This window comes from Melitaea cinxia, chromosome 18 (assembly GCF_905220565.1).
Source record: "Melitaea cinxia chromosome 18, ilMelCinx1.1, whole genome shotgun sequence".
NCBI classification, from domain to species: Eukaryota; Metazoa; Arthropoda; class Insecta; order Lepidoptera; family Nymphalidae; genus Melitaea; species Melitaea cinxia.
Genome location: NC_059411.1, coordinates 9,862,818 through 9,890,758, shown reverse-complemented (window position 1 = coordinate 9,890,758; position 27,941 = coordinate 9,862,818). Strand labels below are relative to the sequence as shown.

The following is a 27,941-nucleotide window of genomic DNA, read 5'->3' as shown; positions in this document are numbered from 1 at the left end:
AGCACTTTAACCAATTTATTCTCTTCTTCAGGAGATAAACGAAAGCGCGGTTTATCAGAATGAAGATTTTTCACCCTTTTCTCAATTGTTCTTCTGGGTATTCCAAGCTGCTTTTCAGTGTCATATGAAGTTACCTTCTTATTTCTTACAAAATCTACAGCCAATAGCAGCATCTCCTCAGAGTAGCTTTTATAAGATTGCGCTCCCAAACGTCTCCTACATCTTTTTTTGACACTTTTGGGGGGGGGGGGATATTAACAATAGTACCTAAAATTGGTACAAATTAGTTTATTAGTTTCCCCTCACCAAAAGCATTAGTCATTTATTACTAAGTCTAAATTAGTCAATATGACGCATAAGTACATTTTTTTTGCTTTTTCAGTACAGTAAACTTAGTTTTTTTTTTTTTTTTTTTTTTTTTAATATACCTACGATCTAAATAAATAATTATAATTGAAGCAACAACATTAATAAACAAGTTTATGTAGAACGTAAATGTTTCTTGACAGAATGAAATTTCAACTGGGTACACCCTTCTTAACTAGTAAATAAATTGACAACCCTAGTAGCAGGTAAAGATCGGTAGATTGTAGTAGTAGTAGATTAGGTAAGGCAACTTTACATAACCTCAAACATTACCTGTGCCCACAACTCAAGAAATTACCATTATATGCGATTGATTATCTATTTAAAATGTTATGGAGAATGTAATATTTACCATTCAATATGAACTACACAATCTTCGTGCGCCCGACGACGCTGCGAGTGAAGTTGACCACAAGTGAATAAAATCCACAATACTTTGACAATTATGTACAATACAAAAGTTACCAGCATAAAAAACTTTTTGAGTTGCTAGGATTTCATTAGAAATCTACCAATAAATAGAAAACTGTGCTACGTGTCACGGATTCAAAATATATCTATAGTATTTAACATCAGATTTACATAGTAAAGTTACTCATAGAAAGTAAAGATGCCAGATTTGACCGTAACGATCGCTTTCAGGTGTACATGATAATAGCCGGGACCGACGGCTTTACGTGCTCTCCGAAGAACTGCACAAACACCTAGACAACGGCAAACATCTGTATGTTCAATAAAAATTTTGTCATGTCCGAGATCGAACCCGCAACCGCTGGCGCAACAGTGAACAACCAGTGTTGTGACCGTTGGGCTAACGCACAAAAAACTAATAGCATTAATAAACAGTTTTTTAAATTTTGCACGCCTCCAAGGAGGCTGCGCTTTCTCTCACAAAATGAAAAAAATATGGAAAACGCTTACTCTTAAATCTCGTATATTTTTATAACAATGCATTAATATGCTATAAAATACAAACTTTTATACAGAGTACACATCAAACTACAAATTAAATATCTTATACAGTTTTTTTTTTTTTGTTTTTGAATACTACTTTTGGATGTATGGATGACAGCAAAATAAAAAAAGGAATAGCTGTGCCAGCTACAACACTTTATTCTAGTACTACTGGGCTTTAAGTGTAAAATGTAAATGTAGTAAATGTGTAAATGATATTTTCTAGTTCTATGGTTTGGGCTACAATATGAGGAAAACTAAATAGTATGGAAAATATTCCTAGATATTTCTTCTTCAATGTAAAGATGAACGGAGCGATGACAACTTAAATCTTTTCTTTCACACTCACCACGTGAGACTAGACAATTGTAACAATACAGCACAAAATTTATTAATACACTAAACATTAAAACCGATTCTACACGCTAATGTTTTAAAAAATATTTTGTATAAAAATATATAAGAAATATCTTTACAAAGTATCAAAACTCTTTGTGTTGCTTTGCAACATTGACAATACAACCATTTGCAAGAAATTATACTGACACATATTTATTGACGAATCGGTGGTAGCTTCGCATTAACTACAACTAATTTACGAATATAATTTTAATTTGTAAAATGACCGTTCAAATGTGCTTTTGAAACCGATTCGAATTTTTTTATGATTTCAATGATTTGAGATTCAATTTAGTCGTTCAGAATCTCTTAATAAATACATACGCAAAAAAAAAAACACTTTTAAACTGTCATAATGTATCCACTAAATAAAGCACTGCGTGGATGTACACTATCATACTTTATTCATAAAGTCAAACAACCTAAATTATTACTTAAATGCCTCAGCAATCGACGCAAATATCGCTAATTTATTTTTACACCTAATGTAAAACAAAATATACACTTACGGACTAAATCAATTAGTGTAAGTTTTTGGCATTTATGTACAGCAGTACTTAAATAAATATTATATACAAGTAAGTAAATATGTATCGTTAAAATATCACTAATATTCATCATAGCCGTAGTAATCTTCATCATCGGCATCTTTCAACATGGCTGCTAGTGAAAGCTGATCGTTGTTTTCAGCCTCGGCTTCTATGTCGTCATCGTAGTCATCTGCATCTGTTGAAAATTATATTTAAATTTTAATAGTAGTATATTTTAACATGTTATTTAATTACTGGATTTTCTAATAGAATCACAGTTTGATATTTAAAGGAAAATAGTTTGTCAATTTGCAACATATTGTTTTCTAGAAAAAAGAAGCTTCTATGTTAAAAATGTACTACATATTAAATGATTTAGTCCTAATTTTCTTTGCTTAAGTTAAGATTTTTTTTTTATTTGCCTTAAATGACTTTCTTTAGGAGTAACTTTTGAAGCCCTTAATACAACGTAAAACTAAAACATAATGTAACACTCAAATCTGTTAGTATTCGGAAATCGTTAAAAAGAGGAAAGTAAGTAACGAATCGTAGACATTGGTTTAAAACAAATGCCTCAAAGAAATCCAACAATAATCAAATAAAATAGTCACTGTTGATCACTGATATCTGGCAGCATTGGACAGCAATTAACAATTGAATAACCAATGACAACTGTATGGACAAACACATGCAAAATTTTGACTTGGTTAGTGAGAACAGTTGTATTCTATGTATTTACTCACCCTGAGCTTGTGGCGTGGCCGGAGCTGGTGTAACAGGGGTAGCGGACGCGGGGGTGGCAGGTGCAGAGGTAGCGGGCGCGGGGGTAGCTGGCGAGGGGGTTGCGGGGGCGGGGCTAGATTGTACTACGTTGAAGGTAGGCGCGACTTTCTTCCTCCGTTTGTGGGGCACTGGCGAGTTTAACGCCGTCTCCACTACTGTCGACATCACTGACCTGGAATGCATAAAGATGCAGGTAAGCTAACTGAACCGATAAACTACACATTTATATAATACACTCGTGTGGTGTCCGTGAGTACTCAGGATAGAATCGCGCTGCATATGCATCACTTAAGTGGTCGATTTTTTCTCATTAGTTATTTCGAAATCGTATATCATTTGACGGTTTATTTTGATTTCCAAAAGATATTTAATATCAGGACATCTTTTTCTAAAATACATGAAAACGTAAGGCGTATTGTATAAAAACTATTTAATATTTAATAACATAAATTTTAAGAAAAGGATTTTGACTAGATACCAATCAAACATAGTACTAATTGACTTAGATTATAATTTGACGTCAACATACCGCACATATCTCGTAGCAGCGTTATTATTTAAAATTCCATGCGTACGAATACTCAGACTAAAATTAGTGAAAATACAAATATTTATAGACTAGCTGTACCGCGCGGCTTCACACGCGTTAAGTTGAGGAAAAAATAGCCTACAGCCTCCCTCGGTTAATGGGCTACCCAACACACAAATAAATTTTTCAGTTTGAACCGGTAGTTCCTGAGATATTTAAAGAATAAATCTTACTCCGATTCACTTGACGCAACCTTCACAGGCGTGCTAGGGCTCGCTGTCACTGCGGGCTGATCTAACGTCTTCAGTATGTCGTAGTTAATCTTTGAACTCATTTTCTTTTCCGCAAGCATTTTACCAATCGCCTCTCCGGCTGTTGCGGCGTTGCAAGCGACTTTTTTTTTATACGACCCTCTCACTTTTTTCTTCCTATCTTTGCCCTCTTCCTTCTCTCTCGCACGTATCTCCTCTTTGACTATAAACAAAAGGGCATTTAAAATATAAATATAGTTTTTACAAGCTACAAGGATGTATAAAACATTGTGCTATTACTGTATCTTCAAGATATTTAACATAATGACTATATAAATAAAAATGAATTGCCGAAATGTATGCATGCGTATAACTTCTGAACTTGTGAATATTACTGTATTATTACGAGAAGGTTTTCATAAAAAGAAAAATTATAAAAATATTGATATGTTCAGGGCAAAAAAAATGTCATATTTACGGGGTCGGCTAGTATATTTAATTATTTACATATACAATATTGCTGAAAACATTCATAATATGATTTTTTACTTTACTATAAAGTATTTCTAAACTATAAATTTGTATAAAAATACTCACTTTTCTGTTCCTTTAAATATTCAGCATTAATGTTATGCCACAGAAGCGTTTTATGCCTTGCTTCTTCTTCTGACATTATAAGTGAGCTTATATACTCTTCATCTTGGTGGCTTAAGAGTAAGTCTTCTGCATTATGTAGATCTTTGTTGAACGATTGTTTGTTATCAGGTTTGAGGAAAGGGTCTGACTTATCCTCTTGTTGACCCAAACCAATTACCGCTAATTCTGGACCTTTAAGAAATAAGTTAATTTAATTGTGTTTGCTTGCAAACGGGAAAAAACAAGTTAAATAACATCGACAAGTAATACAACGTAAGTATCCGAAAAAAATTAACAAACGCACTAGTCGTCGTTACGATTTTCGAGGGTTTCCCTCGCTTTCTCTGGGATTCCATCATCAGATCCTGGTTTTCTTATCATGGTACCACCTTTGGAATATCTCCTTTCCAACAAAAAAAAAAAGAATTATCAAAATCAGTTCATAAACTGCGAAGTTATCCTCGAACATACATAATATATATATATATATATATATATATATATATATATATATACGGTTGAATTGAGTAACTTCCTTCTTTTTTGAAGTCGGTTAATAAAAAACATCTCACTTTATTCATCTTACACAATTTTAAAAAGATACAAATATACGCTTCAGCCTGTAATATCCCACTACTGGGCATAGGCCTCTTTCCCCGTGTAGGAGAAGGATCAGAGCTTAATCCACCACGCTGCTCCAATGCGGGTTGGCGGATACAAATGATACAAATATAGTAAAACTAAATTTACCACTACATATATAGCAGTCAGTGTCGGTCTGAAAAGAGACCATAATTATAGGTATTGAAGGCAGCAGACGAAAGAAAGAAGGTGGAATGTACTTAATGTATAATCAGTACAATATTATTGTTTTTTCTATACTTCTTTCATATTTGATATTTTTTCGCTTCATAGGACTCTTCTTTTCTTGTGACTTTACACAAATTTAATGTATTATTAAATTAAAAATATTAAAAGGTTTTCAATAACAAATTTTTATATGCACCAATTAAATAATTGTACACTTGATTAATTATGTTTTTACTGCATTTAATTTGTTTTTTTTTTTCAATAATTTACATAAATATATACTTTTAAGCTTTTTTTAAAAATTAATGATATTTCACCTTATCAAACAAAGAAATAGATTTACGAATTTAGATTAAATCAAATACCCAGTCCTTTCTCCAAATCATTCTTTGTACTAGTGATATCTGTCGGCTGTACATCTTTGGTGATTTCACCGATGAGAGACAGAGTGTTCTCTGTCGCAAACCGAGACGCCTCCGCGTCTTCTGAAGAACAATCATCTATAAGCACAAACGATGAAAGTCATTATTAAAGACTAACATAACTAAAAATAGCTATAAAATATTTTAAAGATATCATTTATTCATATGTTAATTATAATTTGAAATTCAGATATATGTAAATGTGTATTCTAATAAGTTAATGTACATAATGCTATACTTATGCAATATAATTAAGATTTTCCTTCTTAGACATATTTACAAGTTTTTACAAATGTGTATTTATAGAAATATTAATTTAAAAAAAAAAATTCAACAATATCACAATTAAAGGATAACAAGATAAAATTGATTATTCTCATTCAACATTCATAATTTATTTCAAAAAAAAATCTTTTATACCACGGCCAATAATATAAAAATCATCAAAATATTATATAGCTTAAAATAACTCTGTACATATTTGAACCAAAAGACCTTGGAATTAAACTATGCAAATAACTACGATTTGAATTTTAAACAGACAAGAAAACGCCTACAACCGAATTGTTATAATAAATATATGTTGAATTTATAGTTCTTAATGAGACTTGCCACCGTGTATTATTATATTCCTAGCATCCATACAACGAAAGTTACAAAATGGATATTCAAATGTAGCTAGTCTTTAAAAATGCTTGTGATTTAAGAGAATTATTCTTAATTTCATTGAAATTTGTCGTTTAGAAGTATATTTTTTAATTGAAAATTTGTGAAGTCGCTGTGAATGTGAACATTTTGTGCAATTTATATTCACAACAACTCTAAACTAATTAAAGTTAAGTATGGGAAAGCAATTAACATAATATTTAAACATTTTTCCAACAAAAGTACTGGATGAAATTTCTTATTTTTGTACAAAACAAGCAAATGCACGAAACACATAACCTAATAGAAATTTCATTTATTAAGTACACTGATAAAGTTTAAAAGAATTTGTATTTCTTTTATATTTTTATATTTCTTTCTTTTCTTTTCTTTTATTTTTTTTTTATATCTCAATAACATTTATATTTCATTTTCTTTTCTGTGAAATGAAAGATTAATTACAATTTTAAATATTTCAATAAAACACAATTAACAATGACACAAATAAATAAATAAATTTTTCAGACTAGACGAATACTGAAGCGAATATTTAAAGTTATGTGTAAAGTGTGCAAGGGATATATAATATATACTTGAAATGCAACAATAAAAAGCATTTGATTATGAAACTGGAATGATCGAGCAGTACAATGCACGCCGCATCTACAAGCTTCTTATTTCTAATAGGTTTAAGACGAAGATATACGTAATGTATATGTAACTAGTAATTGAAGTAAATTGCATAGTCATTGACACAAATAAACTTGCCGCGATCTCTACTTGTTTACCTTTAGAGTGGGAAATTCAGGTACACGTGAAATATAGAAAGTGCTAGTTTTTATCTTATTTAACCTTTTATAATACAAAACGACCGTTACATTACTGATAAAAAGTCTTAAATTTGTTAATATTGGAAGATGAAAAGGAATCCGTTGTATTGTACAATGTGTATGTTATTTTGTAATACTATTGATTTACCTGAATAAAGAGATTAAAACAGAAAAAAAAAATGTAGAATAAACTCAAATAATTCCTCTACTCATGCTTGCCTGTAAGAAATCGCTTGGAAGTGATAAAGCTGCCATTACACATTTGCTTAATATTTCTCCAAATAAATAAATTAAATTAATTTACCTATTCCAAATAAATGGGCTCCTGGAGATGAGTTTAGGTTGGGTTTTCTTCTTCTCGTGGTATCTTTTTCTAGTTGTGCTTCTATATCTCTCTGGAGGTCTGTCAGTTCCTTTTCCCCATCTTCTTCTTCGATTAACTATGAATATTATAATTATTTAAAAGTTGCTATTTTAAGCAGACCATATTGTCTGGATTTTATTTTTGAACCCGCAGTAGAGCAACGTAGCGAGTTAAGCTCCATTCTGTTATTTAGATATTAAAAAATATATTTTTGAATAGTAATATATATCACAGCTAAATAATACTGCTTTCAAGCAGTATTGTGTTCCTGTTGGTGAGTAAGGTGACCAGAGCTCCCTGGGGGGATTGGGGAGTGGGTCGGCAACGCGCTTGCGATGCTTCTGGTGTTGCAGGCGTCTATAAGCTACGGTAATCTCTTACCATCAGGTGAGCCGAACGCTTGTTTGCCGAACTAGTGATATAAAAAAAAATAATGGGACATTTAATGAAGAGAAACGAACCTGCGGTACGTTGTATAAAATATTTACAACCAACTTATAAAAAAATCCTACATAGAGAAAGAGACCTATGCTAAGCTGTGGGATATTAAAAGCTGAATCGGTTAAAAAATATAGTTTTTATCACATCAATTTTCTTAGCGAATTTGATTAAAATATGTATCTTTAAAGTAAAAACTCAGTATCATTAAAATAACTTTATTTGTTGCAATAAATTTAGATTTTATCTAAATTAAAGTTTTATTCGCTGAGACAAAAAAATCATTCATAGTTCCTGTTTGCCAAGTTACTTATGAAAAACTAGTCCTAGAAACTAGTTTCGTCCCCGTTAGATATAAACAATGTATAATAGTAATAAGAAGAGCAGTATTACATGCTTATTAACGGCGTATTTCTTACCTTCTGTAATCTATCTTTATCTCGCTTCCTCGCCGCTTTAAAGGCGGGAGGGTCTTGTTCTTCCTCCAGGTCCACGGTCATGAACTCGTCGGGAGTGAGAGCACTAGAGGGCGTGTCCCCGAACTCGATGAGACGCTTACGGAGCGTTGTTTCGTGTATCTTCACGATCCTCACCACATCCGCTGTTGTTCGTGAGAATTCGTGTAAGCGAGCCGCTATTAGAAGTGCTGGATTTTAAAAAAGCAAACGTATCACTTTCAACTCCTACAGAAAAAGACCAACGAATAATTTAACATAAAAATTACTTTTCGTATCAGACACGTTTTATGGAATTAGCGCGTTTTATTAATAAACTTATCAGTTTAGACTGGTCAGTCTAGTGCAATAGTTTTATCTTCAAAAAGACACCTTTTATCCTTTTCTGGCAGGTTGTGTAGGATTTTTACCCACTAAAGCCCTCCTTTCTTGCTTTAGTAATCAAGAACCCGGAACCACGTTAGCATTACTTCGAGGTGTTTGGTTCTCCACCCTGCCGATTTTATAACGGCATGCGGCCTATAGGCGATTCCTATTCCTCCTCTTTTTTCTTCTCCCGCAGGACCACTCTCACGTACTCCGACATTTTCAAGTACAGTAGTAGTAGAAGTGGCTTAGGTTGTATAAGAAAGTTTTGGCGTGAAAGTTTCATTCTGTGACCATTGCATCAACCAGACGTTATTAATTATTATCATAAATATAATTACTATGAGGTTATTCGCCCTTGCGTTTATTAAATGAGTGACAAGAGATTGACATTCTGATAACAAGAACGAGTTTCTTTCATTATAATTTTATCTTATCGAAGAGTCTACATAACACTCCTCACTTTACAGACTTGTAAAGTAATTAACAGAGAGCCTGTTGACTCGTCTCTATTTACACTCTCTTCTAAACCGTCCACAAACGTGGAATCGTTGACAATGCGAACTGTCCGGCGTTGGATGAAGTCAAATAGCTCGAGGTGATATTTAGGAACAGGTTGCCACGTGGGTACGGACATTAGCTTTACAAAGCAGAAGGATACTCCGATGAAGTTACCGTTACACCCTGTTTTTATTTTTCAAAATTTTTCTTTCTATTTATTACGCGTTTGCTGCTCGCAAGATAAACAACGCCTGCCTGATCAGCTAGTGTATGTATTAAAACCAGAAACGGTATTGGCTTAAAAAGTCAGTAACGTGTATGTAGTTGTTACCTGCACCGCAAACTCCGGAAGGTCTCCGACCAGAATGTATGGAATCTCTCTTCATCCTCTGCACCAAGCGTAGTGCAGTCATGCTAACCTCGTGTTCCTTGTCATCGAATTTCAACTGCGATGCGAAACGAAGAATGTAAAGGCACGGATCTGAAATAATATTTTAAAACTATGCTAATATTATATATTTTAATATTTTGTTTTTATCTATTACTAGCTGTACTCTGCGCGCATTGCTACGCTTCTTTTATTTATTGTTTGGTCGTACCAACCCAGAAACCTTTGTGGGCTCATGCAGAACACTTTGCTGAAGATCATGACTTGATCAAATGCATAGTTTACGATTCTATAAAGGACATACAGACGAACATTCATTTTTAGGGTTCCGTATCTCAAAAAGAAAAAACGGAACCCTTATCATGTATATTAAATTATACATATAATTTAATAAGTAAATATATATGTTATCATGTTTGCTAGTATATCATTACACATCTAAGTACACAATAAAAATAAGTAAGTAAATTCAAATTCTATGACATTTCCCTTTATAGATCAATGCAGTGCTACGAGTATGACCGTTGCGCTAATGCGTCGTCAATAGAAATAATTTAAAATTTATTTAAAGTTTGTATGATTTTTTTTATGTGTTATTTTTTAATACGAGTATCATATCAAAAATCGACCGTTCCAGCGGGGATCGAACCTGCATCTCCGACTGACCGTGTCGGTGCTCTAGCCAATTAAGCTATGAAACGACGTACTCGCTAGATCTAAATTTTTTATATGATGATTTTATATTAAAGTGTCTGTTTATAATATTAAAATAACCGCTTTTACTAAATGCATATGTATACACGGAACATGTATCAAAATAACACTATTGTCTGTTTGTTCCAGCTAATCTCTGAAACGGCTGGACTGATTTTGGCGGGATTTCACTGGCAGATAGCTGATGTAATAAGGAATAACTTAGGCTAGTTTTATTTTAGAATTTTATTTATTTTCTAACTACTTTTTTATTAAATTCCACGCGGACGAAATCGCGGGCACAGCTAGTATAGATTAAAGATGTAGTAGTGTAAATGACGTGTTACCATTACAAATTAGAAAATCTGCAACGATTAAAGAAATTACAATGCGTAACTAATTTACAATTAATGTTATAAAGAAGAAATATGTAACTTTTTGTTTGTACGTGATTGATAAACTCAAAAATTACTGATTTTAAAAATTATTTTACAAGGATAACGCTACGTTATCACTTAGAGTTTAGTTAGTTAGAAGTTTATGATACTGCATTATATAATTGTGTTTGCAGGCAAACTAAGAAAAGACGAAAAAATAGTCAAGTAACTACGCATTATCAAAGATTACTCCAAAAGTTGTAATTAGATCTCAATGAAATTTAAATGTGACCACATGATAAACATCGGCTTTCGATTAAATTAAAAATCATTAAAATCGGTACACCCAGTAAAAAGTTATGCGGATTTTCGAGAGTTTCCCTCGATTTCTCTGGGATCCCATCACCAGATCCTGGTTTCCTTATCATGGTACCAAACTAGGGATATCTCCTTTCATAATCAAAAATCTTGAAATATGGAATTTAAGGGCACTTTTTACCAAACAACTCATCCTAAACTCGCGTACATACATATGTACCTACTAGCAACCTCTGTCCGTCCATATTTTTGTACACGATAAGTAATCACCAATATATCATATACTCAAACCTTCTCCGAAACACGCTGCATCTTAAGGTATAAGTATTATTCCGATTGGTTCAGGAGTTTTCACAGTATAACCGAACAAAAGACCGGCTCTCCATTTATTAGTATAGATAGATAAGACGTAATAAAAGGGGTGTCACACGTTAGTATTTTATAAACACTATTAAGAAGAGATTAATGTAAAATTTTTGTTATCAGTAAAATTTGATACGGTTTAACACATTCTTTTAAAATGTTCAAATTATGTTAGAGAAATTTATTGATGGACGATTTAAAACAAATAAAAATTATTTGGAAGCCTTCAAATATGAGCAAAATCAAATTAACAATTTTTTTCGTAGCAATTTTTTTTTCATGTATTTGCATTGATTTATAATAGATCAATGTGTAATCGATCCACGCGATCATTAGAAAGCGGTACGCCTCGTTGTGGGCGCGAGTACGCGGAGCATCGAACACCATCCTGAACGTCTTTGCCGACCGATGGGACTCCCCATTATTTTGGCGCTGGGTACAGCTTCATGCTCCTTCTGCTAACTATATATTTTATAACTTCTGATAACTTCTTTAGCACAGGGATCTCATAGGAAGAAAATATTATATTACATTTATATGTGTTACTAACTTAGTTGTAAGTTTAGTAGTATTCTAAAGATTTATGTACCTAACAAGTAAATTATTATTAAAATGTATTTAGTTTATACTTTGTAATTGTACTAACACTAGATTATAAGAAAAATTGTTACTAACACTATATGAGCTAGTCCCGAAATAAATATATTATTATTATTATTAATAATAATATTAAATTACAGTATGTAAGGCTGACATATCTACATGGGATAAAAGTCTCTAAAATAAATTGAAAAAAATAATAATCATTGGTTTCACTTTTGTTTTACCACCCAAGCTTTTATATTCTTTGAAACAAACATTACTGATTCATTAAATATTCACAACGCTTATTGTAAACAGTACCTATCTAAAAATTAAACAAACAAAGTTACGCAAAAAAGGAATTACTGTGAGAGAATAAAATTATATACGTATGTATGAGAAAAATTGACAAAAGAATTCATTACCCGTGGAACCAGTTACATAAAACGCCTTTCACAAATACTCTGCGAGTCTTTGACGGTATATCGATTAATATTTATTAGATCAAAGAAACGGCATTATTGTGTTATTTGAAGTGTACAAAACAATAAACGTTTTTATCTACTGTACCTAATTTTAAATGATTTTTGTAATATATTAATAATATTCACAATCGCCATCGCCTACAAATACTCGTATATGCCTTTGGCTAGGTGTATAATTATGTTTTATAATACATTTTGTCAGAATTATAATATTTAAAAAATTTAAATTAAAAAACAAGGTAAATATCCATTTAATAAGGGATAAAACAGTTCCACTACCATCTTGGAACTTGAAAGGCCGATCGATGGCGAGATAATCATCCATCTGCTTGGCTTTGAAATACACAGGCTGAAGACGGGTAGCAGCGTCTTCAGTGCGCCAAGCCAGCCCTGCTGTCACCAAACCGCCTGCCTGGCGTGGTGACTATGGGCAAAACACTAGTTCCCGCCATTTTTGGCGCGAGCATGTGGAGGCCTATGTCCAGCAGTGAACTGTATTAGTGACTGAAGTGATGATGATCCATTTAATCTTTAAATAATTTTTTATTAATTACTTTTTAAATAATTTTAGTAATACAAATAACCATGTCAATTTAAAATCTTTTGTTAGAAATTTGGAAACATCTAAATTAGTAATAACAGAGTTTTAAACTCTTTTTCATTCGTTTTTAGGGGTTTTATCTTATCGAAAGTATTATATAGATACCTTCTTTTTTACGGTCTGTACAAGTATGTCATGAATCACACCAAGAATCGAACTCATGTCCGTTATCGCAAACAACCACGAAGTGTATCGCAAACAATAAGTAAGTGGCAAAATGTAAGCAGCCGTGTCCGTTGTACCGAGGCGTCGTAGTCAAAATTAACATATACATATATGCATAGTAAATACACACATTTAAACAATACTTATGCAAGATGTAAGAGCTGCTAAAAGCACAGCGAGCGAACCGAATGTGGTCCAGTGTTTATATCTCCGCAGTATTTACCTCCGACAAATATGAAAAATATATTTATTTTTTAAAGTAGTCCCCGATAAAGACAAATAAGTCACATGCCCGTTGCTTGTGAATGCGACGATGTTTTTGTATTTAAAAGGATCATGGAGCTAATTTAATAACAATGTTTTGCAATAAAAATACTTAATGTGCATAATTATAATGACTACATCTATTAGTTTTTAAAGCAAAGAAACGCGAAAAATAGTTGACAGCAAAAACATATCGGTTTTGCCCTTAAAAATTATAAAGATCAGACAGCAATCACTTGGTCTACAAATACAGTAGATTAAAATGTATAAACTGTGCCAAATATAAGCAAAAAGCATTAAAAGATTTTATAAGTATGTAAAAAAAAAGATATTTTGTTTAAAATAAAATATTTTTTAACAAAAAAAAAACCGACTTCAAACAGGAAACTAAAAAGTGAAAAATAAATTTACTTAGTACAAAGCAATTCGTATTCGGCACCGACTTCAAAATTATAAAATAATTATTTAATCATTTCTGATTAACTAAATCAAAATATGAATTACTTTGTCCTAAGTAAATTTATTTTTCACTTTTTAGTTTCCTGTTTGAAGTCGTTTTTTTTTTGTTAAAAAATATTTTATTTTACGTTTTTTAGTGATAGGTAGACCTAACAAGGATACCTTTTCTCGTGTCGGGGGTCCGGAAACATACACAATACACAAGCACAAACACCCATATCATGACAAACATCTATATGGCCATTACAAATGTCTGTCGTGCGCAGGGATTGAACCCACTAACGCCAGCGCAACACACGACATACTATGAGTAAAATTCGCTATCAGGTGGTGTACGTAATAACAACCGGGACTGACAGCCTAGCGTGTTCTCCGAGGCTAGGTTGGGAGAACCACAGGGATTAATAACTAGATCGAAAATAAATATTTGTATAAACATAAATATCCACTCCGAGCGGGAATTGAATTCGCGACCGTCGGTGTTTAGGCGCCGCTGACACGGCACATGCACCATTATGTCAAAGCGGTCGTCAAACAGCAAAAGGTAACTGCTGTAAATTGTTGAGAAATTCCCTCGAGTATTTATGGGCTCCATCATCAAACCTGGTCCTGCGACACAGATGACCACACAGCAGGTAATTGCTATAAATCTTTGAAAAATTCCCTCGACTATCTTTCGGCTCCATCATCAGACTGTAATGGCACTTGTAACTCATATAGGTGCAAAGTTCTCATCAATAGAAACGAACTAAGTTCAAACAGCAGGTATATAATTGCTATAAGTCGTTGAAGAGTTCCCTCGACTATCTTTCATCTCCATCATCAGACTGTAATGGCACTTACAACTCATACAGGTGCAAAGTTCTCATCAATAAAAACGAATTAAGTTAAAAAAGCACGTAATTGCTATAAATTGTTGAAGAGTTCCCTCGACTATCTTTCTTCTCCATCATCTTTTTTGTCTGAAATCAATACACAATTGCATAGAATTAAAAAGAAGGATATACCATAACATAATTAGCATAACCTTTCGATTATGCTCGTATATTACGCGAGTTATTACCCGAAATATATATTCAATATGATTAATTCTTGAACCAGCGATTTTGCAATATTTGCAAGGTCAACATGATACACGAATTACTACACATCAATTCATATTCATAATCTTATGCAAGAACCAAGTGCATTGTTACGAGCCTTTTCGAATTTTGATATTTTTAAAGTTTTAAGAGACGAGTCGTCGGTAATAAGTTCTTGCTTCAAGTTTGATCAAGGACTGGTCCTTGGAGTCCCAGGACCAACCCCTGATCAAACCCAGGTATAAAGCACACTATAATTGAGTTTTATAAATATTACACGTGTCTTGTTATGAAACCACACGGAATATTAAAACATCTGTATATCAAATTTTAAAAATATTTAACGTCTCATTAAAGTAAATAAGACGGAATAATATACCTAAATAAAGATTTTATCTACGACAAATGCCTAAATAGCCAACACGGAAATGATGCTCCCACCCAAAATTTTTTTGTAATCATATTTTTTATGTAAACGAGTTATTTACCATATTTTTTATTGATTATTTTGAGCTACCAAAACTTCGGCACTATAACAAGCGTCAAGTTCACGGGTCACGGTGTGATATGGAATAATATAATAACTAACCACAAACATGGTTAAACTCCCTTTACATATCATACATGATATGTATTAGACATGGTTGATCATGAAAATATAAGTGCTATGGTGCCACCACTAAATTTTCATATGCGCACCCGTCGGTATTTTTCACACACCTAGGACGCCTAATTTGCATTTAATATTTTTCGCCTACGTGCAAACTGTAGAATGACCTTCATTCTCAGGTTTTCCTTGAGCGCTATAAATTAGGTGTGTCCTGACATCATTTTACCTAAAGGCCGGCAACGCATCAATAACTCCTCTAAAGTTACCGATGTCCATGGGTGACGGTAGCCATTTAACATCAGATGGCACCGTCTGCTCATATGCTTATTATAAAAAAAACACTTGTATTTATGTTCATAGTAAATCTAGTTCAAATCCGTTTCTCTATTACCATAAAAACTACTATATATTCGTCGCCCGCAATTAGGTCAAATACTCAAGCACAGTAAAGCGTCCTTGAGATAATAGGAAAAAGGAAGAGATGGCAACACATTGGAAATTTAATTAACGCATAAACAATCAGGACCAGAGCCGCTTCGAGTCGAGCCTGCATATTTATTTCTCTTTACCGACAGTATTGACGCAGTGCGAATACAAACTATGCAGAGTATGCCGAATACTGACAGTATGTCGCTGTGACGATACGATCGCATACATTAATAATCAAACAATAGATTAATATGAATCCTTACAAGTTATGATTACTTTTCATTGGTAACACAGTCAGCCTTTTTTTATTTATGATATAAATCAAACCAAAACAAAAATACGATAACAACGATAAAATAAAATACCTATTGAACAGTAAAATTAATATTAGATAAAAAAAGTGTCGCCACAACTTTAATATAATAAAATAAATAAATAGCAGTATTTATCCTCTACATACTCTACCGATATAAAATGGCCTTGTATCCTTTTAAACGAATAATATATTTAACAGAAAGAAAAAAAAACAAACACAGTATTGGTAAATTATTCTTATATTGCGACAACGGTATAATGCAGACGTGTTTAAAGCCAACCGCATCGAAATGATTATTTATTACAAAAGTAACATTATAACGATAAGAGTGACATCATGCACTTTCTCGATCCACTTCGCTCGATGGAGACAGGTGCCCTTACCTTGCGTAAGAGTCGTTCTCAGTCCGGCGCGGGCACGCAGATCGCGGACCGAGCTACTGCGAGCACTCAGTCGAGACTCGAGATCATATGCGCGCGCGCACTGAACAAAAATTTCGTTGTATCGAAATATTACTAGTCAATGTTGTCTCTAGTCTAACTGTTTGTGTTGTGCTGTGATAGTTCGTATTATCATCGGTGGCGAAATGATGAAATGAAGGGTGGCATTTTTCGAGCTCCTAAGATATTACCAGTTGTAGTAGGAAAAATATTTTTACGTTGGATCTTTACTAAAGCTGACCTATTGTTCTTCATTTACCGGTACGTTCAATTATTCGTTTATTTTCTAATTGTAATAATTCAAATAACGAAGAGTAGTATATGTCAAGGATTGATTGTTGATTATTGTTATCTAATTGGTGTTTTTGCAAACCTGTAGCTTACTGAAATCATACGATTTTAAATGAATCTTGCACTGGTCTTGATTAAAATACTAATTTCTATTCGTAGTTTAACACTCTCTAAACACGAAACTTAATAATTGCATAACCTTAAGCGAGAAATTCAATCTCTAGTTTACTGAATGTTTACTAATGTAAGACACACTACGTATATATAACCCATCCTAATGAATACGGTCGCGACCTTTTCAAATATTGTTATAAACATTTGTTTTTTGTTTCTTTTTTGATAAATATGTCATGTCGAAGCTTTAATGAAAATATGAAAGTTTAAAAATACACGATTATAGATAGGATTAAAAAACACGTTTTTTAATCCTATCTATAAGTCATATATTCATTTGTAATTAAAAAGTACTCAAAAAACGATGTTTGAAAATATTATTATAATGTAATTGTGTTTATTACGTGAGTTCTGTAAAAACATGGTAACGGTAACTGTGACGGCAAGTGTGTCGGCCATGTCTGACAGCCGACCATGCATGGTTGTAGACAACATCGCACGGCAGTGTTTTCTACATACAATACTTAATTTGTTTTAAAGTCTTTTAGACAAATATTTTCTGCATGAACCTCATCTTACGGGCTGCGTACTATCGTTACTAAATTGTTTTTAACCGACTTCCAAAAAAGGAGGAGGTTGTCAATTCGACTGTATTTTTTTTAATGTATGTTACATCAGAACTTTTGACCGTGTGGACCGATTTCGGCAAAAATTTTTTTAATCGAAAGGTGGTGTGTGTCAATTGGTCCCATTTAAATTTATTTGAGATCTAACAACTACTTTTCGAGTTATATCTAATAATGCGTTTTTACTTGACGCTCTTTTCGTCGACCTACGTTGTATTATACCGCATAACTTTCTACTGGATGTACCGATTTTGATAATTCTTTTTTTTTTTTGTTGGAAAGGGGATATCCCTAGTTTAGTATCATGATAAGGAAACCAGGATCTGATGATGGTATCCCAGAGAAATCGAGGGAAACTCTTGAAAATCCGCAATAACTTTTTACTGGGTGTACCGATTTTGATAATTCTTTTTTTGTTGGAAAGAAGATATCCCTAGTTTAGTACCATGATAAGAAAACCAGGATCTGATGATGGGATCCCAGAGAAATCGAGGGAAACTCTTGAAAATCCGCAATAACTTTTTACCGGGTGAACCGATTTTAATAATTTTTAATTTAATCGAAAGCTGAAGTTTGCCATGTGGTCACATATAAATTTTATTGAGATCTGATAACTACTTTTTGAGTAATCTTTGATAACGCGTAGTTACTTGACTATTTTTTCGTCGATCTACGTTGTATTACTCGTCGATGTAATTGAAGTCGGTTTTTTTTAGTTTGCGAGCAAATACAATTATTTTAAAATAAAAGCTACCGTATTGACGTATAATTCGACTGTTTAGAAATTAATGTGCTACAAACAGAGATACAAAGAGGACAGTGACTTATAACATCTTAACCAGTTTTTAATATCTGCCAGATGATTATCTATTGATCTGGTAGAGGTAATAATTAATTATTATATTAAGCGTGTAGGGCTAAATCTGCCCTATGGAAAAAATGTCACAAAACATGGACAAATGCAGACCAAATTCTCATACCGAATTATGAGACCATAAGAGATCTCGTAGACTCTTATAACTTGGTATAAGAATTTGGTTTGCATTTGTCCATGTTTTATGAGACTTTTTCCAAAGGGATATAAGGCAGATTTACAATGAAATTCCGAAAACTCCTTATCTTTTTGTAGACTTGGAATATTTACATTTTATGTTAATACGAGTATATCAATTGTACTATTTGACTATTTTGACTTCATTATAATAAATCCAGTATGTAAATTAAATTACGAAACTAAGCCCGGCTTCAATTGTCTCATGGCCCACAAAGTGTTGGGCGCGTAAATAATTGTTTCCACTACTGTACTGTACTTTTATCTACCTAATACTATTAAATGAGCAATATATATATATATATATATATATATATATATATATATATATATATATATAATCTGAATCTCGGAAACGGCTTCAACGATTTCCATGAAATTTAGTATGCAGGGGATTTCGGGGGCGATAAATCGATATAGCTAGGATTCATATTTAGAAAATGTCGTTTTATTCCTATTTTAAAAAATGGCTACAATATCGTTAGAATACGAAGGTAAATTTCGCAATTGTCAATAAAGTTGTAATAGCTCAGATGGGAAATCGGCCGGTCGGGATCGACCGAGAAGACCACAATTCAAATGCACGTCTCCAGATCAATTATTTTTTTTCCTTTTTTTTTGTTATTGCACTCATGATTTTTTATTTAAATAACCAGTTCATATTTTTTATTGTTATGTCGGCAAAATCGGAAAATGTTCATATTTTATCGAAATATTAAAATATAGCACATAATATATACAATTATTACTATAAAAATAAGTTAAATTACATTAAACTAAAAAAAAAAAAACCTTAAGTACTTCTACATAATATAATAACTAAAAAATATGTTAAAAGGAGTCCCTTTAGGCAAGTTTCCGAAGTTACTGGCAACGTTCCCCCTTTGAATAGCTAGACTAATTCTTTGTCCGAAGTAGCTGCCAGCTCTCCGGTCTCCTGTGACGTCGAATAACCTTTTTGCTATTTTCCTTAAAAAGTCTTATAGCGCTAGGACCCCACGGACCAAGGGTCTCGACACCGAATAGGACAAAATCATATTCGGAGCCTAGACGCCTGTATTTGTATGTTTTAGTTTTTTCAGCCGCTTCACAAGCCGCACCAGCTCTGTTTTTGGTTCCGTGTAGATAGGAAAGGGCTAGCGTGTCTGAACAGGTTGCATACCATACCAGCACTCGGCCCATCTTCCATGGAATCAAACTCATACCGTCCGGTCTCTAGCCATCGTCTCTTGCAATACCAGTCGGCTCAAGTAGACTTGGCACGTTGACGGTGGCAAGGGACCGGCGTATGATATCGTTAAGTGCGGCATGTCTCGAGAAGCGGCCTGCACTTTTTTAGCAAGACAGACCGTGATGTCCTGGCTTGTCGACATCACTGCCACAGGGACATTTATGAGGAGCATTAAATATGATATCCAAAAAACACGAATTACTAAAAATACCGAGCTAAGCTCAGTCACCTAGGTCATCATTACAGCCTATACAGTCCACTGCTGGACATAGGCCTCCACAAGTTTACGCCAAAAACTCATGTGTTTTGACCATAGTCACCACGCTGGACAGGCGGGTTGGTGACCGCAGTACTGGCTTTGTCGCACCGAAGACGCTGCTGCCCTCTTCGGCCTGTGACCCTGTGTATTTCAAAGCCAGCAGTTGGATGGCTATCCCGCCACCGGTCGGCTTTTTAAGTTCCATGGTGGTAGCGGAACTGTGTTATCCCTTAGTCGCCTCTTACGACACCCACGGGAAGAGAGAGAGTGGCTATATTCTTTAGTACCGTAGCCACACAGTACATCACCTAGGTACCTAGGTACTTAACATTCATAACAGTAAAATTAGTCACGGTAGACCTTAAACAAAATATGGAGTAAACGAGTTATATCTTAATATATATAAATCTCGTGTCACGTGTTTGTCCTCAATGGACTCCTAAACCACTTAACCGATTATAATAAAATTCGCACACCATGTGCAGTTCGATCCAACTTAAAAGATAGGCTATATTTTATTTTGATATATTATGTTATTATTATATTTCAGGTTCGCCAGGTCAGCTAGTAGGGTTATATAATGTTACTTAAAAGTAGTTTCTATAAACTATCTTATATTTTGATACAATTCAAATAAATTAAAATATTTTTAAAATAAACACACAGTCATCTACTCCTAAGATAGGTAAAATAATATAACAGCCGAAAAATGTAACCATACTTTATATACTCGTAATATACATAATAAATAATAAATACGTATATTACACCCAGACTCGAGATGGGAATCGAGCCCACAACCTGAGGAGCGTAAAGCTGAATCACTGTAAAATGCGCCGACGACGGCGACCTTGAAATTTATGTTTCTCATCTCATGTCATCTCCTTTATTTAGGATATCTGATAAATTTGGTTCAGTAGTTGTCAATAGTGGTAGCGTGTTGTAGTGTACTTTGTCTGACTGAGCCTATCTGTAATCTGAGTTGTAAAGATTGAAACTTGTATCGGTTCTAACACGTTTCCACGGACACGCAATGACCTACTCATCAGTTAACCTAGACGAGTAGTACAATATAATTAAATTCAGGGAAGGTTAAGATGCCAGTGTATACTAAATAAGTCATTTCATAAAATCAACGCATTGGTCGTTTGTGAATGACATAATGTCTAATCTATAATCTATAATATATATAAAAGCGAAAGGTCACTCACTCATCACGAAATCTCCGAAACTATAACACCTACAAACTTGAAATTTGGCAGGTAGGCTCCTTATAAGACGTAAACATCCGCTAAGAACGGATTTTACGAAACTCGACCCCTAAGGGGGTAAAACGGGGGTTGCAAGTTTGTATGAAAGTTCTATGTTTTTGAAGTAAGAGACTTGAAATTTAAAATGTATGCTCTATAGATGATGAGGTGTCCAAATAATGTATCTATAGAAATTAACTCTCTTTTGGGGTTAAAACGGGGGATAGTAGGTTTACTCACTCATCACGAAATCTCCGAAACTTTAACACCTACAAACTTGAAATTTGGCAGGTAGGTTCCTTATAGGGCGTAAACATCTGCTAAGAGCTAATTTTACGAAACTTGACCCTTAAGGGGATAAAACGGGGGTTGGGAGTTTCTATGAAAGTCCTATGTTTTTGAAGTAAGAGACTTGAAATTTAAAATGTATGCTCTATAGATGGTGAGGAGGTGTCCAAATAATGCATCGTAATCTATATATATAAAAGAGAAAGGTCATTGACTCACTCACCACCAGAACTCAAAAACCGCTGGATGGTCCATCCGTCCAGGGTGGACAAAGATGAAATTTGGCAGGGAGGTAGATTATAGTTTGTAGACGTCCGCTAAGAACGGATTTTGCGATATTCTACCGCTAAGGGAGTTTAATTGGGGTTGATAGTTTGTATGAAACATATACAGCAGCTATATGTTCGCCTGATATAGGATAAGGTTATTTATACTGCAGCCTGAAAATAAAACTAAAAATGTGATGTATAAAGAGGTTTTATAAAAATAACTATTAAATTATACTAAATTGTGTGAAAACTCAGAAAGATAAGCATTTCAAGTGACTGAAATAAAAAAATTATTTGCGTTAAGAATCTTAATAGTAATGCGTATCTTCATAACCACACGGACGTAGTCGCGAGCAACAGTTAGTGTATTATAAAACAAAGTCCCCAAAGGCGTATGTGATCGATTCTCTCAAAATCTACTGAACGGATTTTCATGCGGTTTCACCAATGGAGAGAGGGCTTCAAGAGGAAGGCTTACGGAACGGCTAAGCCGATTTTGATGAGAGTTTCACTGGAAGTTTGCCGGGAAAACTTTGTGACAAACTGATTTCAACGCGGGCGAAGCCGCGGGCACAGCTAGTATTATATAAAGGTATAAATCTTTTGGAACTCTCTGAATGTGTGTCAGTTGTTGTTGTCACCTTGAGAAATTGTAACACTTTGCTGTGTTAGTGTAGTTAAATGTATCGTGTAAATAGTTTTAAAAATACTGATGATCCTGAATAAATAAAAAGATATAGACTATAGTTGAACCAAGTCAATCTACAATGGACCGCAAAGTGTCAATTATTATATCTTCAGTATGTATCTTCAAAAGTACCTGACCTTATGGAATAAAGACTAAATTGAAGAATATTTAACTCGACATAAAATAATATGTAAAACATTCGAAATAATATATTTTATGTATTTTTGATAATTGTATTAAAAAAAAACTGAACTTGTATAATAAGTTTTTGAATTTAGTACCAAAAAATTCAAATCGATTGTTTCGCGTTTGTTTTAGATTTGTAATAAAAAAGTTAAAAATATGTCTCTGCCTTATAAATTTTATTTTTTGGAGTCATCATGTTATTAATCCTTGAAGAATGTACCAGAACCCTGAGAATGCTTGAAGATCTCTTCATCATCTCATGACAATAGAAAAAGGCATAGTCAGCGAAACTATAGCGGGAACTGTTGGTGTGACTCTTTCTACAATTCAGCGAGTTCTCCAGCGTGTCTATGAATTTGATTTCAATCTTCAAAGACTAGGAACAGGCCGAACGAGGTGCACGACGACGCAGGGGGATCGCTATATGGTGTCGATAATATTAAGAAATCGCTATCTTACAGCTGTTAAAGTTAAGAATCAACATTTACGAGCTGAAGGAAACAATCTGAGTACGGATACCTTAAGGCGGTATCTAGCTGAAGCAAATTTAAAGCCGCAAAACTAGAAAGATACCACAGAAACTCAAGTTGGAGTTATGGTAGAGAGCCCGAGCATTGGACTTTGAATGACTGGTCAAGAGTTGTATCAATGTCATGATATTGGTCAAGTTTTGTAATATAGGGAAGATGAAAATAACTAATTTTAAATTAGATTAAACTAGCACATATAAAGCTGTCAGTAAACTATTAAAATAACATCGTCAAGACGTGCATTTTTAATTTTTAATGACGCAAAATAGTTCTTAAATATAATTAAATATACCGCAAAAATAATAAAATATTAATACTGCATTTAAATTTAATTAAATATTTTCAATTACCATATCTTAAAGTGACAACACACTTATCATATGTGTTGAAACATTTTAAATGAAAAGTAAATAATTTCTGTGTATTTACTTTACTTATTTGGTATAGCTTCATTATATACATCTATAAAAATATATGATTTTACACGCTGTGCATCTAAAAAAACATGATAAATAGTTTCTTATATTAATTTATTATACATATTATTTTTATTCGTAGCTTTTTGTCACTACCACTTAGATATATTTACGAGTATACTATTTTAATTAATATATTTAGTCGCTGTATAATTATTAGTTTCATAATCTCATTTATAAAAAGAAAAAACGCTACTCAACAAGTTTAATTTTCAAACACGGAATGCTTTTAAGTTGATTATTAAGGTTATAAGTTTATTATTTTAATGGCACTATCTGTAAGATGTATAAAAAATGGCAAGTGTGGTTAAACATTATAATTTTTCATTTATAAATCTATAGTTACTATTATTAATAAAATTGCTAAGCCCCCGCTTGAAATCAACTCCTATACATATACGGAAGAGACCACTGCAGTTGGGTATACTTACTACAGTCAACCCTACCTGAAGGCTAGAAAAGTAATTTTAGGAAAGGTATGTTAGAGTAGTGAGACTTTTACAGTTTGAAATTCCTTGATGCTACAGTACATAATTATTAATATAATTTGAAACCGAAACAAAATTAATAAATAAAATTCAAATTATGAAATTATTTGAATGTTAAAAAAACAAAAAAAAAATCATCGCTTCAGCCTGTAATATCCCACTACAGGGCATAGGCCTCTTTCCCCATGTAGGAGAAGGATCAGAGCTTAATCCACCACGCTGCTCCAATGCGGGTTGGCGGATATATTCCCTTACTATGAGTAACGATCGCTATCAGGTGTACATGATAACAACTGGGACCGACGGCTTAACGTGCTCTGCGAGGCACGGTGGGGAGACCAACAAGGACTGCACAAACACCCAAAAAAAATCATCGTCACCTGTTATTTATGGGTGTAAAGATTGTCAGTTGATTTTCCAAAGAGACTAGCTATGCAACGCTCAAATGCATTGAGCGCGCAAATGTTCATGACGTTGACTCAAGTTTTTACCCCCATCAAAAATACGGCTGACGATTTTCTTTTTTATTTTAAAAATATAAAAATTTAGATGTATAAATTTAAAAATTATTTTTTTTATCACATTTTCAATGAAGTTCTTGCACGTGACTGACATATAACCCCCCTCAACAATACAGCCGAATACTATTTACATTTTTTAAATGTGATTGAAACAAAAATATAATACATTTTTGCTCGGTATAAAAATCATTGGAGCAGATTTGTTTCCAACATCTCTTTTCTTCAGCTCCACCGCTAATGCGACAACTGACGCTCACTTTACCGATTTCTGACCATTAAATAACTTTTTGAAATAAAATTTATTCGGTATAAAATTCCTAGAAAATTTGCAACGCTACCAACCTACCAACCTACCTACGAGTACGTAAGTGTTTGTTATCAAATAAAAAAGTGACTTTTTACATCGCACAGTAATAAAATGAGAACATAATAGTCAATTTAATACCCATTATTAGGAATATCGACTATTCGTCAGATCGCACTCAATTTAAATGGGACTACATGACAAGCATCAGCTCTCGAATAAAAAAAATAATCATCAAAATCGGTACACCTAGTAAAAAATGATAAGGTAAACCACATTTAAAAAAAAACTGTTGAATTGAGAACCTCCTCCGTTTTGAAATCGGTTAAAAAATCTGACAGAAAAGTTAATTGCTCAATTTGCCTCTTCTTAATAGAAAAAATCCATCAGATACGTATAATATAATGATGATAAGCGACACATCGTTGACATCAGTTAGGGAGACGAAGCCGGAGCCGGAGAAGGTAGAGAGATAGAGGTTATATACTTCTCTATGAAGACAAATACAGCTTAAGACTTTGGGAGGACGAGAGGAACAAGGTGTTGAGTTCCTCATCCACTCTCGCAAAGAGAGGATCCTCCGACCAGACGGGTGTTGAGTCTGGTGGACTAACGCCCCCAACGGTTGTTGCCGGGTTTTTGTATATATGACGTCATACTCAATCACTCTGATAACTTTGATAGCGCGATGTAGGATACGTCAGTTTTCTCTAGTTTTATATGTTGCGAGATAGATGTCGCTACAATACGGCAAATAAAACGATGGACGCTTACAATGACGAATTAACGAATATCAACAGAGCTTTTATAACATGTTTGATTGGATCTTAATTTAAAACTTAAATAGTCTAAAGAAAGGAGAAAAAGGAAAATGGTTCAAAAACATTGTAAAAATACCGTATCTCTAGATATATAATTACTTATACAGGACTGGATTTGGCCATACGGGATTATTTGGCCTCGGGACCTCGCATGTGAGAGACCCCACAATAAAGAGTTTAAAATCGATTTTACTGTCGACCTGTTTTCTATATTTCACCAAACCGTATTTTCGCATTTTTAAATACAATGTTTGTAAAAACAATGCGCTTTATTTGTCCCAATATTATTAGGGAGGTCCATTTTTCCAATTCTGGCCTTAATAGTTTAAAGATACGTACACATATATTAAAACAAATACGAATAAATAGAAAGTGCACATACATAAACACGCTAAAAGCCTACGATAATATAACCTTTTTAGCACCGGGTAAAATCATTATAATAGGTACTAAAATTCTGTATAACATAAACTACAAAAACATATTCGTAATATATATATTATAAACCATTATAATTACATAATATTAAAGCCTTTTACTTTTTTGGCATCGGTTTTGACATCTTAAAATAATTGGGTATTGCAATAATATTACCCAACTTACAAAAAACAAGTTATGGTATAAGGACACACGGTCACCTAAATACACCTAAATATTACGTAGTATATTATATTACTTGTTTTGCCTATTGATCCTCTCTCAATTAAAAATAAGCAAATAAGTACTTTCAAGTGATTATATACAATAATATTTTATACTAGCTGTGCCCACAAGTTCGTCCGCGGGGAAATTACCAAAATAGTTATTGTTCAGCTCACAGTTATAAAATAATAAAAAAATCTAAAACAAAAGTAGCCTAATTTACTCCTTATTACATCAGCTATTTGCCAGTGAAAGTCCCGACAAAATCGGCCCAGCCGTTTCAGAGATTAGCCGAAACAAACAAACAGACAGACAAACAGACGAAAATTATAAAAAATGTTGTTTTTGTATATGTACTGTGTGTATGTATATACATATTAAGCTGTGTGGCTACGGCAGTAAACAATATAGCCACCCGCTCTCTTCCTGTGGCTGTCGTAAGAGGCGACTAAGGGATAACTACTACTAATAGTTCCACTACCACCTTGGAACTTAAAAGCCGACCGATGGCGGGATAACAATCCAACTGTTGGCTTTGAAACACACAGGGCGAAGACGGCCAGCAGCGTCTTCGGTGCGATAAAGCCAGCCCAGCGGTCACCAACCCACCTGCCCAGCGTGGTGACTATGGGCAACACACATAAGTTCACGCCATTTTAAGCGCGAACTTGTGGAAGCCTATATCCAGCAGTGGACAGCGATAGGCTGAAGTGGAGATGATGATGATGATGATGAGTGATAATACATAAGTACATATGAATTTTAAAAAGTGGCTTTTTTATTGTTACAAAGAGACACTCCAATTTTATTTATGTGTGTATAGATTACTCAATCTAGACATACACTTAGAGATCAATCAATATTTATTGACAGTAAAAAAATATAGTTTTATAATCTAGTTAATATTTATGTAAAAAACTACTGACGTTTAGCTATATTAAACAATACGTTAGCCACATCATAACAAAAAATAACATCCAAATTGATATTGATATAGCTTACGTATTCAATAATAATAATAATAAAGCATTTATTTGCAAGAATATTTTTATAAT

General features: G+C 33.5%; 1 protein-coding gene across 1 annotated transcript in view; it reads right to left on the bottom strand.

The window, feature by feature from the left end:
• Window positions 1-1,283: 1,283 nt before the first annotated feature.
• The window catches only part of LOC123662110 (transcription factor IIIB 90 kDa subunit), a 39,705-nt gene continuing 13,047 nt past the window's right edge, over window positions 1,284-27,941 (bottom strand). The window contains exons 5-12 of the mRNA XM_045596995.1: window positions 9,611-9,760; window positions 8,377-8,603; window positions 7,460-7,595; window positions 5,624-5,758; window positions 4,410-4,640; window positions 3,795-4,035; window positions 2,993-3,204; window positions 1,284-2,445 (exon numbers count right to left, since the gene is read on the bottom strand). Of these exons, the coding sequence (XP_045452951.1) occupies window positions 2,327-2,445; window positions 2,993-3,204; window positions 3,795-4,035; window positions 4,410-4,640; window positions 5,624-5,758; window positions 7,460-7,595; window positions 8,377-8,603; window positions 9,611-9,760 (1,451 nt within the window). The 3' untranslated portion in view covers window positions 1,284-2,326. The remainder of the gene's footprint in view (window positions 2,446-2,992; window positions 3,205-3,794; window positions 4,036-4,409; window positions 4,641-5,623; window positions 5,759-7,459; window positions 7,596-8,376; window positions 8,604-9,610; window positions 9,761-27,941) is intronic.